The sequence below is a fragment of the Canis lupus genome, chromosome 5 (genome assembly GCF_003254725.2).
Source record: "Canis lupus dingo isolate Sandy chromosome 5, ASM325472v2, whole genome shotgun sequence".
NCBI lineage: Eukaryota > Metazoa > Chordata > Mammalia > Carnivora > Canidae > Canis > Canis lupus.
The window spans coordinates 70,592,509-70,606,098 of NC_064247.1; the positions used below are offsets into that span (position 1 = coordinate 70,592,509).

At 51.2% G+C, this 13,590-nt stretch overlaps 1 protein-coding gene across 2 annotated transcripts in view; it reads right to left on the reverse strand.

Moving 5' to 3' along the window:
- The window catches only part of LOC112646716 (c-Maf inducing protein), a 231,258-nt gene that overhangs the window by 202,303 nt on the left and 15,365 nt on the right, over positions 1 to 13,590 (reverse strand). The window contains exon 1 of one of the 2 annotated variants that reach the window (XM_035716595.2): positions 6,695 to 6,941. The exons of the other annotated variant lie outside the window; for it this stretch is intronic. Coding sequence (XP_035572488.1) covers positions 6,695 to 6,748 — 54 coding nt within the window. The 5' untranslated portion in view covers positions 6,749 to 6,941. Of the gene's footprint in view, positions 1 to 6,694; positions 6,942 to 13,590 lie in introns of those variants that run through there. 2 annotated transcript variants of the gene reach the window in all.

The window sequence follows — 13,590 nt, forward strand, 5'->3', positions numbered from 1 at the left end:
GCACCAGGATGGACAAGTGATGTCCACCATCAGCAGGATGGGGGGGCGGTGACAACTCATAGTCTGTGTGTCTGCCACCCCTGGATGGGATTCCTCAGAGAGCCAGTCCTTGACAACGTTCCATGAGCGTTCCTTCCAGGTCTAGAATACACTCAGTGGCCTCCCTGACAGACACACGTCCATTCAAACCTCTGCTCACACACTTCCCCTTTCAGAGAGCTTACTACCTCTCCTATTCCTCCACGTACAGGGAGCCAGTATTTCTGCCCTCAACACTGTCCCAGGACTGTGGTTCCAATTTCTGGTACCATGAAAAGTAAGATGGTTCTTTTTTTTTTTTTTAAAGATTTTATTTATTTATTCATGAGAGACACAGAGAAGGAGAGAGAGGCAGAGACATGGCAGAGGGAGAAGCATGTTCCATGCAGGGAGCCCGATGCCAGACTCGATCCCAGGACTCCAGGATCATACCCTGGGCCGAAGGCAGGTGCGAAACCACTGAGCCACCCGGGATCCCCAAGTAAGATGGTCCTTTGTTGTACCTTACAACCTTGCTGAAGAAGGCTCACTCCTTATCCCAGCTCCTATGAAGAGACTTATAGCTCCTTCCACCATTCCACATGTGAACAGGTTTCCAAACGATGGCCTGTTCTAGAAACACAAGGTTCTATCTGTGCTCTGTTCACGTGTCTCCCTGACTACATTCCCCAGACTCCCTTGCAGCTAGGAGTTGCCATGTGACTTGGTCTGGCCAATAAGATGAAAGCAGAAGTCTCCTTAAAAGGGTAGAAGTCCTCCTCTCCCTACTCTTCTCTGCCACTCCCACTTCCTGCTAACTGGAATGCAGACATGGTGGCCAACAGCCCACTTCCCACCAACTGGCCTATCGATGCAATGGTAGGAATCTGAGCTGCTACATGGACCATAAGGCAAAGTGCTAAGAAGAGTGGAGCAACAAGATAGAAGCAGCAGCTTGGGTCCTTTTGAAGAATACAGACCAACCACACTAGTCCTCATATGACAGCCTATGCCCCAGACTTCTTTTATAGGAAGGAAAGAAACTTTTGTTTAAGCTGCTGGGTTGTTTTTTGTTGCTGTTATTTTTTCTTTTCTTTTTAATATTACATCAACCCTGAACCCAAATGCAGGATAAATCAAGTCTGACTGCAGATGATGCGAGCCTGGCTATCTCCACACAAGGCACTGTGCCATCTTCGGTAGGAATGGACATGACCCCAGTGGCGAGGTCCTTGACTTCAAGAGCCCATACCATGCCCTAATATCTGCCCCTTGAGAATTCAAGGCCAACAATTCCAAGGTTGATGGTTTCTGCACACTCAGTGGATGGATTAGCTTTACCAGTGGATGATTTACCATTTATTTAGTAGCTACCATTTATCAGGCACCTACTCTATGCCTCAGGGGATCAGCTCAATTCTGCACGAATGATCACAGCCCTACCACAGATGAAATCCAAAGGCATCCAGCACATTGGTGCTAAAACTCAGGACTCCAACCTGGTGTTCTCTCCTGATGGCTTTCAGGAGACCCACGGGATGAGAGCACTGCCCCTGGGAAGTGAGGGCAAGAGGAAGCCACGGGTGGCAGGGAGGATGAGAAGAGGAAAAGGAAAGAAGGCAGGAGCAGGAGAAACTCTCACACTCCAGCAAGGGGAGACATCTGTGAAGACTTCAGGGTCAAGAGAAAACACAGAGGTTGAAATCAGAGAGAAGCACACGTGGAAGCATCAGAAATTGCAGCTGGAATGGTTTCTTTCTTACACTGGGTGGTTACAGTTACGCAGTATTTTATATACTGCTTTGGATGGCTGACGTCATTCAGCATTCTAAAAGGAAGACAGAATATGCAGTTTACTGTATGTCAAGCACACCGCAATAAAGAGGGCTTTTTTAGACGCACCTAGAAATGGGGGTGGGACAGAGGGAGAGAAAGAGAGAGAGAGGAAGGAGAGAGGGAAGGGTTAAGCCTCCCAACATGGTGGCTTCTCTCGGCCCACGCTCCTCTCTGCTACAAAGAAGGGCGGCCACGCTGACCGCAGCAGCCCCATCCACGAAGCCACAGCCCTCTGTGGAAAGGGCCACTTCACCTCCACGTAGCTGAAGCCTCCTTAGGTGAAATGACGTCTCAAAGCTTCCAAGTGAGTCACCCTCCAGCCTGGCCACCCCAGAACCACGTTCCACCCACCAGCAATTCTGACAAAGACAAGCAGAAGCTGCGCTCCCCTCGGTGCTCCCTCCACAGCGTGGTGCAGGGCTGGGCCAGGCTGGCGGGGCCTCAGCTCGGACACCGTCCTGGGCCTGCTCCCCAGTGCAGGGCGGGCGCTGGCAGGAGGGGCGGGGCCGGGGCAAGGGAAGCCCCACAAGGAGGGTGCCTGGGGCTGGGCACCCTTGGCAGCTCCTCCCACACGGGGGGTAGGGGGGCCTTGTGTCTCTGCCTCAAAACAGGAGGCTGGGGTTAGTCTTCTCCTGTGGCCTAACTCAGTTCACCCCTGGGATCCTCCCCCTGGAGGTCTGGACCGAAATCAGGGAGCCGGCACAAATCCGCCCGCAGAGCACAAGTGGGATGGGATCTGCCCAGCCCAGGTGCGCCTGGGTGAACAGGAATTGCACATGGGGGGCGTAGGGAGGGTAAATCAGCGACAGGTGGCTCGATCAAAGACCAGCAGCTTTACTCCTACCACCCATCTCGACCTCTCCAGGCTCAAGAGGGCCTGAAGCCCGATGCCCCCGGCCCCAGGCAGGCCCTGGGCCCGAATAAGCAGGTGAAGTGCAGAGCAAGTGTCCAGCCTCTAAGAGGCGGCCGCCAGCGGCTCCAGCCCACAGCCACCAGACAGGAACGCGGGCACAGCCAAGGAGTGCGCTGGTCCACACTCTGCCTCGGTGTCCCTGGCCGCGGAGCAGGGACAATAATAAAGGCCCCGGCATCACAGGACCATTCTGAGAATCAGAGGAGCAGAGAGAACCATTTAGAACAGCACCGGGCACGTAGTAAGTGACAACGTGTTTGCTTTTGTTATTATTAGAAAATGGAAATCCAAATTTTTTTTTTAAGGGCAACTCTCCCGATTTTTAAATGCAGACAACTTACTAAAGGATTTTTTTTTCCCCCAAAACACTGTGTGGGCCAAGGAAAATATATGGGCAGACTGGACTTGGCCCGTGGGTCACCCGCCTGCAACCTCTACTCAGCGTGTCCCTGCCTCCCTCTGAGGCAGACCCAAGTCCTGCAGGCATCGCAAATCACCAGTGGGGACTTGAGATCACTCCACTTCTAATGCCAGCTTCCAAGCCCATGAATCTCTTAATGGGAAATAAATGTTTAAATCAACCCCCACTGACTCCCACACCAAAGGGACAGGAACTACTACTTCTTACCCACCACATCCAAGTCGCCAGCTTTATTTCATAGGAAGGGGGAAAAAAAAGACTTATTTGAAAAAGAAGACGGAGAGGAGAAGAAGAAGAAAGAAGAAAGAAAACCAACAAAGGCAATCTCGAGAGTGCCCCGCTGTTGACTTGGGCACCAGCCGCTGCCGGTCAGAGGAAAACAGCTCAGCTCTGAAACCCGTCCCAGACACGAAAATTACAGAGCAGCGTCGCTGACATACCCCTGCCCTTTCTGTGTCATTCACTCAGGAGGAATGCAATTAAATACCCCTCCCCCACAACAAACAAGCTGGGAAACGTCAGCTGCTGGTGCTGGTGCTCTGGGAGCTGAAAGGAACTGACCTCGGAGAAGGACACGGGGAGGCAGGGCCACTAGGCAGGGCAGTGCGGGGATGAGGAACCCTATCCTTGGGTCCATTGTACAGATCAGGTCACTGAGGGCATGCACAGCAGACAGGACATAAGCAGACCTGACACCCATGGTGGGTAGCCACTATGTGGCTCAAAGGGACAAGAGAAGAACAGGACACACAGTCTGTCCTTGACCCCTCTCTCACTAGCCTTTGCAAAAGGTCACGAGATCTTATCATGCCCCTGTTTCCCAGGTACTCAGAATAAAAAATCCAAGCTCCTTACTGAGGCCGCCATGGCAGTCATGATTGGCCCCTGACCACCCCTCCAAACTTCTACCTCAGGGCCTATGCACTTGCTCTGTCCAAATGTTCCTCCCCAGATCCCCAAAGGACTGGTCCCTCCATCAGTGCCACCTGCTCAGGCCCCTCCCTGGCTGCACTACCTAAAATGTGCCCCCAGCCCACCTGTCTCCACCACTTTGCCTGTCTGACCTGCATGCTGGCACTTGCCACCTCTGAAGGCCTTATGACTGCTGACTTGTTGGCTGTCACCTCCCTGCCCCCATGAACTCTAAGTTTCCAGAGAGCAGAGGCCGTGTTGGAATGCCCTAGAACAGTGCACAGCACAGAGTTGATGTTCAGCAGTGTGGAATGGGTCATGGAGTTCACCATCTACTCATAACCAGGAGAATCACGGGCCAGATGGGTCAAATCCCCAACCCCTGGGCCAACCAAGTGCCGTGGGAACACTGAAGATAAGACACCATAAAGGACACCAAAAATAGGAAGAGCTCATCTTAATTAGACACCTTCAGGGTCCTGAATCTTGTCCTAGCTTGTTTCATGCATTCTCTCATTGCATTCTGACCACAATCCCAGGTCACAAATGCTACTGCTGGGGTGCCTGGGTTGGTCATGATCCTGGGGGCCTGGGCCCAGGCCTCTCATGGGGCTCCCTGCTCAGTGAGGAGCCTGTTTCTTCTTCTCCCTCTGCCCCTCCCCTCAGTCGTGCTCACACACACACTCTCTCTCTCTCAAGTGAATAAATAAAATCTTTTAAAAATAAATAATGAAAAAATATTACTACTGATTTCATCTTAGAGATGAAGAAACTGAGACAAATTATATGACTTGCCCAAAATCACACACACACTTAGTAAATTTCAGTGCAAGGAGTAAAATTCCATTGAGTGAAATGCCATCGTTTTCCCCTTCCTATGAAATAAAGCTGGCGACTTGGATGTGGTGGGTAAGAAGATGTGTATATACGTGTATATGTATATGTATATACACATGTAGTATGTAACATGTACTTGTGCGCATGTGTCACTATACACCATATGTGTACACTGTGTGCACATCACGTGTGCCTACATACATGTGTTTGTATATGCGTGCATCTCTACACGAGTGTACAACTGTATGCATACACCTATAAACCTACACTAGTCCTTATGCTCCCTTTCCTCCTCAGGAAAAGGTTTCCTTTTGCACTGATCTTGGGAGTCTCAGGGCTACAGCAAAGAGATGACATCATGAAGTCAGGAATTGTGTTTACTTACAAACTAGTAGTTCCAAGTACTTAAAACCAATATTTAATCATTTCTGACTTACAAAATCCCAGTTCCCTGTGGTTCCCCCAAATCTAGCCCAAGAGTCCACTTTCGTGTGGCATCTTAACAGGCAGGCTGGTGGAGGAGCAAGCACCCAGCCCTGACTCCCCAGGTACCATCAGCAGCTTCAGGTCAGGCCTTATCTTTAGTGCTTTGTCCAGACACATTTCTCCAGAGAAGGAAAGAAAGCAGCTCTGAGGTCAACAGCTCTGAAACATCTGGCTCTGCGACCTGGCCTAGGTGCAGACACCCCCTGCCACAATGCACATGCCAGGAAACAGCAGGCAGAGGCTTGGAGCCCCAACTTCGTGGCCAGCGGTGTATGCCAACAAAGGAAGTTCCCACGGTGAGCCGCCTCTGGAACCTGCACACCCACTACCTCTGCCAAGCACCGGGGGCCCCCCGGACAGGCCTGGTCCCAGCTGGGGAAGAAGCAGAGGGCAGAGGCGTGAGGCCACTTTGTTTATCTAATGCTTCTTGACATCTTTTTTTTTCTCTCTTCAAACTGAAACTGTCAAAAGTTATGCCTGATAAATCTGAAGGCTGTAGAGGAAGTGGTTTGTCCTTCCTCCTGCTCACGACTTCTGCAAAAGATAACACAGGGCTCTGGGTAAATTGTCAGGCCAGTCAGGGCTCCCAACAGGGCTCAGGGAAGCACTCTTTACCTGCAGACTTCGGCCAACTTCCTGACAAGGTCACAGGCCCTCCAGGCTCCTGCCCACACCTGTCTGAGGGGGCTCCACGGGAAAGGAGAAGACCTCCCCACACCACCTCCCAAGACTTGCAGGAAACTTGATCTCGGCAGGACCCCTGACCTGACAGCTCTTACACCCCCACCACAGCCTGAGAGTTGAGTGTTACTATCCCATTTGCCAGGAGGGACAACTGAGACAGAATGAAATTACGTACTCAATTTAACTGCAACAACTTGCCCAGCATCACACAGAGCCAGAGACTGGCAGAGCCTGAATTTAGGAATGTGTGACTCCAAAGTTCCAGGTCACCTGCCCTGGGAAGCCCTTTCTGGCCACTCCTTCCCCTGGGCTCACTCGGGCCCCTCCTCCTCTGCGGTCTTGGCAATACTGCTAGTAACAGTAGCAGTAACAAGAGCTCTCTCTTTCTCCTGCACTTTCTCCGTGCTGGGTACAGCGCTAATGCTGGACGTGCATTTTTCCCACTGGATCCTCTCAGAAGCCCAGGGGATTGGTACCACTATCCACCCCATTTTACTGATGAGAAACGAAAGCTGAGAGAGGTAAAGCCACTTGCCCAAGGTCACACAGCTGGTGAGGGTGGAACCTAGGGTGAAACTCCGGCTTACCACTCTGATCACTGGCCTAGGGTTCCTTTTGCCATGGCAGACTGATCCCAGCATCTCCAATACCAGAAGGTTCTCTCCATTATCTTGGATTTAGATGCTTCCTGCCTGAAATGACGTCAAGGGCCCGCCCCTTTGGGCCTCTCAACCAACACCAAAGGTTGAGGGAGAGAGGCCATTTCCTCACTGGCAACGAACTGAGCCCCACCCTCGTCACCAGTTCAGCCTTTCCTAGGTTCTCAGACCCAACGATGATCAAGTCAGGGCAAAGAACAAGGCTTTTTCAAGGCTGAGCAGGAAGGAACGAGGTGTTCGGGGGCATTCCAGGGAACTGGTTTCCATGTGCAAGTCCGAAGTCCTGAGCCCAGCATGCAGGACAGCTCACCTGGGCCCACCCCACTCAACACACTCCGGGCCCAAGAGCATTTCCCTCCCACAGATGTACCACCCTGCCACACCTCCGGGCTCAGCCAATGCCGTTCTTGGCCTGCAATGCTATTCCCTGCCTTCCCCACCAGCCCGAGGTGACCCCTTTTCTGCTCAGCAGCTGTCTCCCGGGGAACCCTAGCGCTTCCACCAGCTCCCCTGTCACCCTTACATATGTCGGAGTCTCTGCATCTCTGTATTCCCAGCCCTTGGCACCACACTGGCACCCAGTAGGTGTTCTGTAAGTGCACGTTTCAAGCACAGATGCCTAAACGCTGAGTGCATATAGGAGATGCAGGCACGGGATGCATCTTCTCGTTCCTGCCCTACTTTCTGGCAGAAGGCTCCACTATGTAAGGAACCAAGAGGGCTGGGGCGGGAAGCCAGGCCCTTCACACTTTGTACTCCTCACTTGTAGGACACACACGTGCCTGAGTGTGTGAGTGGGGTGGAGGGGGAGGGAATGAGCCCATTCTAACTGATTTTGGAGGCAGAGCCAAGCTGGCCCCTGGGGGCAGAGGAACTGTGGCTTCCCCTTCCTCCCAAATCCACCAGTCACCTCAAGGTTGTCTCCTGTTCACCTCAGCCTCCAAAGGGCTACAGAGTGCCCCCCGTTGTGCATTTTATGGTCTTGTTCACTGGAACCCAAGCCCACAGGAACCAGAAGGAAGAGCTGAGAAAGATAAAACACTACATTTCTGTTCTTTCCACACCTGAACCTGGGTAAAAATGGCATTTTTGAGAGGACAGCAACTAAATCCTCCTGCCTTCTCATGGCAGGGGGAGGGAAGAAGGTGGAGGGGCGCCCCTGTGGAGAGGTGGGGGGGGGGCAGCACTGTAGGGGCTGCCCTGTGACAAGCCCCAGCCCTGCAAGCACCCTGGCTCTGTCCCCACCCCCATCAATGGCCAAGATGCCATGGACCTGAGGCCCGACCCTCCAAGACAGAAGGACTGCCCCGGCCACCACAGCGAGTGGCAAACACAAGCCCAAGTACCCGACTCACACTCGCTCAGGCTGGGCCCACATGGGGCAGGAGGCATCGTTGAGCCCTGTGCCTAACAAACTGGAAATTTGTCCAACTAAAATCAACCTCTCTGTGCCCAAAAAGATCCCTGCCCCTGCCCTGTAAGGACAAGAGCACTTCAAAGGGTAGTTTGAGGGTTTCTCTTTGTTCATTTTCCTGTATGCTCTGGTCATCACGATCATCCAACCAGAAGGCTCCAGCCCCCAGTGAGGCACAGAGGAAACCCAGAGTCTGGCCTGGCCACAGCACTCCTGGAACCGTCTGCTGAAAGTCGCCTTTGCCTTTCCCGAACTTGGTGAGGGAACAAGGGCCTCTTTCAGAGCAGGGCCCTTTTGTTTCTGTTCCCAGGGAGGAGACGACCTCCCGCAGGGAGGGGGCACTGGACATTTGTTCGTTCAGCCATGGCATCCAGGGAAGTGATGCTGTGCAGTGTCCACCTCTCCAGCTGACCAAGCAACTGGATGGAGTTGGTCTGGTCGTCTGAAGACCACGCAGCCAGCAGCCTCACGACCCAACACTCGCCTCCTCTTCCCCGTGACCAGCACAGCAAGCCTTGAGAACTCGGAGCTGCCAGGCACTGTGCTAAGTGCTTCCAAAGTGTGTCACCATCAAGCCTCCTCAAAAGCCTAGGGGCAGACACCACTAGCTTTCTTTATATGGACAGGAAAACTGAGGTTCACCACATTTAAGGTCACTGCCAAGGTCATCGCTAACAAGTGGCAGAGCTGGGATTCGAACCCAGTAACCACACATACATCCCTGGCTGCCAATCAACCAAGAAACAGCCAACTGAATTAATTTTTTTAAAAAGAGATAGAAATGAAGGGAAGGGGGAAAGAAAGAAAAAAGATGTCTGTAACACTTAGTAGTTCCATCTGAAATTAGCACATGCAAGAGTGACCCCTCTCTGGAATGTAAGGTCCTTCAGGGCGACCCTGCTTTGGTCACCCCATTGCCCAGCCGCTAGCTGAGTGTCCACCACACAGGAGACCCTAAGCAAACATTTGTGTGGTAACCCGGTCACTGTGAGTAAATTCCCACGCAGCTTTGCAGGGACAGCCTCTGCTGCAGGGACACTCTCCGCCTTTCCCGCAGATGTGAGCAAGGACTCGGCAGAGGGACAACTTACTGTGTTCACATTGCTTTGCCCAATGGGCCCCGCTGCATGCTACAGGGGAAGGACACAGCCTGAGAGGACCCCCCACCACTCATTCACCCCAAGCCACACATCTCAGCTGTTCATCGCACTCATTCATTCTTTCACTCATTTCTTTATTCCCTTGTTTGACAAATGTTTGCTGAGGGCCAACATGCCGCCAGGCGCTTACTGGGAGGCCCTCCCAGACTCAAACTGCACCCGTTAGGGATACTTCATGGAGATGGCGAACCCTCAGCAGGGCGGCAAAGACCGAGGGGCGCCTCCCTCAGTCCCAGGATCTTCACAAAGGTTTTTGTATTTCGAAATGAAGATCCATCCCACACCACTGAAGACTGTGGGCACACAGCATAATCCTGCATGGACAGAAACAGCATGCACAAGTGACCACCTGCAAAAACAGTAACTGGCAGCATTCCAGGTAAATTTTATTTTCCACATTATTTGTGCTGTCTGATTTTTCTACAATGAACCCAAGTTCTCTATGCAATGAGGGAGATGGAGATGAACATCTTTAGGAGAACGATGTCCCCTCCTGGCTATACATCCAAAAGAACTGAAACCAGTCAACCTGACAGCTGTTTGCCGCCACATGCGTGGCAACGTTACTCACAGGGCCAAGTGTCCATCCACAGACGTGGCCATACCCACACAACGGAATACTACTCAGCTATAAAAAGGAATGGAATTTGATACATGCTACAACATGGGTAGACCCTGAAATTATCATGCTGAGTGACATTAGCCAACCCCAGAAGGCCAAGTGTTACAGGATTACACTTATGCGAGCTACCTGGAACAGGCAAATTCATATAGAGAGAAGATAGAAGAGAGGCTGTTGGGGGAGGAGGAGAGGTTAGTATTTAATACAGGGTTTATGTGGGAGACGAACAAGTTTAGATGCAGTGAGCAGTGAGGGTAATGTAACACTGCAAATGCATTCAATGCCACTGAATTGTACACCTACAAATGGTTAAAATTTTAAATGCTGTATACCTTTCACTCCAATTAAACCAAAAAAAAACAAAAACAAAAAAAAAAAAACATTCAGAGCCTCAAATACCTAAGACTGAGGGAAGACAAAGTGAGAGAACCAGAAGCTGCACTCAGGGAGGGATGTGACCCAGTAGTGTCTGCCCCCTGGCCTTGGTCCACCCAACCATAAAAATGAGAGCACTGGTCTAGATGATGATGAGTCCCCACCGGACCAGACATGGACTCAGTGACCTGCTCTTTCACTTCCTGACACAGGGAGGATTCTAGGAAGATGCTGGCAGGTGAACACCTCCAGGTCGTGATGCCAACTCCCAAGATGCACCTCCCCCAGGTAAAGTAAACGGGCAGTGAACACCTGCTCGGAACACCTCTCCTGTTATATCTGAGTGGCCATGCTCAAGCCACCCGCCCCTTGGAGCCTCAGTTTCCTTATCTGTGAAGTAGAGAGACTGATGAGGTTACTTTCTCTGCACTCTCCCTTCCTGTACATATGGCCAAGGCTCTTGTCACACAGGGGCACCAACCTTGCCTCTGAGCTCGCAGCCTGGAGAAGACCACCTTGGCCAGTAACCGAGAGGATGGGGCCAACCTTGGCTGCATCTGAGCTCAGCAGGGAGGCTGTTGAGGCTGGAGGCTGGAGAAGCAGAGTTCTCTCTGGGCCTTTCCTTGCTGGCCAACCAATGCCTACTCAGTTTTCCTTAAGTGGAATCTTACAAGACTGGGGACATAAAGATCACCCAGGAAGTCCCTTGAGGTCACAAAAGCTGGGGCTTAGGGAAAAGCACAAGGGCTCAGGTCAGCCTGACCTGGGTGTGAATCATGCTCTGAGACCCACAGCTGTGTGACCCTGGAGGCCATGGACATGACCCACTGCAGGAGATGGCTGTGAAGATGAAACAGACGCACCAGCGCTTGGCACACAGTAGGTGCTCAAGAAATGGTAGATTCCATTATTACGCCCAGCCTAGCACATGGCAACCGGGACCCAGCTGGACAGAGAGCTGGCTTGGATCGCCCTGCAAAATCCTCAGGGAAGGGAGAGGCTTCCATGCACACAGCACACTTTTAAAAAAGAATTTGAGCATCATAAAAAAACACAACCGCATCCCGCCAAACTGCCAAACGTGGTGGGAGTAATGAAGCAAACAAAAGGGAAAGTTCAACTCCTTTTCTTGGCTTCAGAACATGCAAATGCAAAATCCAGTGGCAAAGCAATCATCCCTGCAGAATTCCAGGTCTACATCTGAAATGGCCCCACAGAACCCTCTCTCTGTCTCTAATCACTTAAATCATGTTTCACTCCAGAATGTGGCTAAAGATGGGTGCCCGGCTCTTGTTGAAAGAGTCGGGGACACCTGGGTGGCTCAGGGGTTGAGCATCTGCCTTCTGCTCAGGGTGTGATCCCAGGATCCAAGTTTGAGTCCCATATCGGGCTCCTTGCGGGAGGCCTACTTCTCCCTCTGCCTGTGTCTCTGCCTCTGTGTGTGTGTGTGATGAATAAATAAATTAAAATCTTCAAAAAAAAAAAAAAGAGTAAAACAGCGAGGGAACTCATTTATTGGGGGTCTTCTTCTATGTTACCCACCAAGGAAGACACTTGGTTTCTCTTAACTATGCTGGTCAGCCTCCTTGCTGTCCTAGAACCGCGTGCATCCTGTACCTTACAAAGGGACTCAGCTCACTTCAGCTCACTTTGCCAGTAGCCAGCATAACTCACTCAATAAAAACAGCAGCCCTTCACAGCACAAAGGATCCACGCTTCTGAGTCAAGTTCAAGGTGATCAAACACAAAGTCCACCGTGGCTTACTTGGACACTCTCCGGGCCTATTTTTTTATGATTAGTCTTTAATCCTTGACTGCTAGGGGTTAGTGGCCACTCTGTCCCCTAGCTCTACAGGTCAGAGAGGTGAGGCGGCCCAAGGTCACTCTGCGTACTGAGCGGAGCTGAGCGCTGCACCACATCTGCGATGCCGGCGGAGTCACCCTGCACCGACTACAGCGCGGCTTCGGTGATGCGCTCGGCCTTATCGAGGAGAGAAGAACTGTTCTAAATCTGAAAACAAACATTTTAGGGGCAAGAAGTACCAACCTTGAAACTCCAGACTAGGATAAAAGAAAAAAATACTTCACCATAACCAAGAAGACTAAACACAGCTCTACAAGCACAGAAAATGCTGTGTGGACAAACCCACTTCTGCAGCCAAAGCAACAGAACTCTGAATGAAAATCTTGATCTCTCATATTTAATGAAACTTTTTTTTTTATCATTTACACGTTTATTTCTGTACAAAGTTCCATTTCCTGCTCGTGAAGTGTCGCAGACCCCTGGGACTGGTTTATGACCTGGGAGTCCAGGCAGGATTCCCCAAGAATGCCTACATTACGGATGCTAAGTCCCACGAGCCTGTTATCTTATCATTTCATCAGCAGAAGGGTCTGTAGCTTTCATCAAATTTTCAAAAGGGGTGACTTGTTCAGAAAAGTCCAAGACCCAGTGTCCTGGCACACTCATTCAGTTGGGTAGACCTGTCATTTCCATTGCCTGTAACTGACAAACAGACCTACTGACTCTTCACTCCACTGTGAGGATGGAAACGAAACCAGGAATGAAAGAAAGAATAAATCACTTCCCAAAGCAAGTCATGCAGAGCACAAACAGGCCAAAATTTAAGTGGATGTGACAGAGGAGTCGTTAAAAATTAATAATAACAGTACGATTTCATAGGCCTGCAGAAAGGAAAGAGGAAGAAAACCAGCATTACTTGAGTCAGGCCTCATCTTTATGAGGCAGCGGAGCTCCCTAGGGTGGAGCGTTGTCCACGCAGTGCACTGCCACAGGACACGCCTACAGGGGCATCCAGCACACACTAGGTCCTCAATTAGTATCTGCCAGATGCTGAAGAAATACTCCAGGCCACTTATTTCTCACAACCGTGGGATGCAGTGATTACGATTTCCAGTTTCACAGACCAGGCTCAAAGAAGTCACGTGACTTACCCGCAGTTACAACCAGAAAGAGGCAGAACTGGGATTTAGACTGAGATCCATGCACTGTTGTGCAAAACCCAGATCATTCCCCCTACACCACACCTTGTTTTGATGTCAGACTTTTAACCCAAAGTCATCTCTCAACAGAGGGTCATCACTACAGTCCTGGGGCTCCCCAGAGGGTCATTTAATGTCCTTGGGTCTCGGGTTCCGAATGGGTACAGTGGGAGACAGGTTGCAGGCCAACGATTGATTAGTAGTGGCCATCTCCAGGCTCACTAGCAAGGATTGATCATGCCAGGATTGA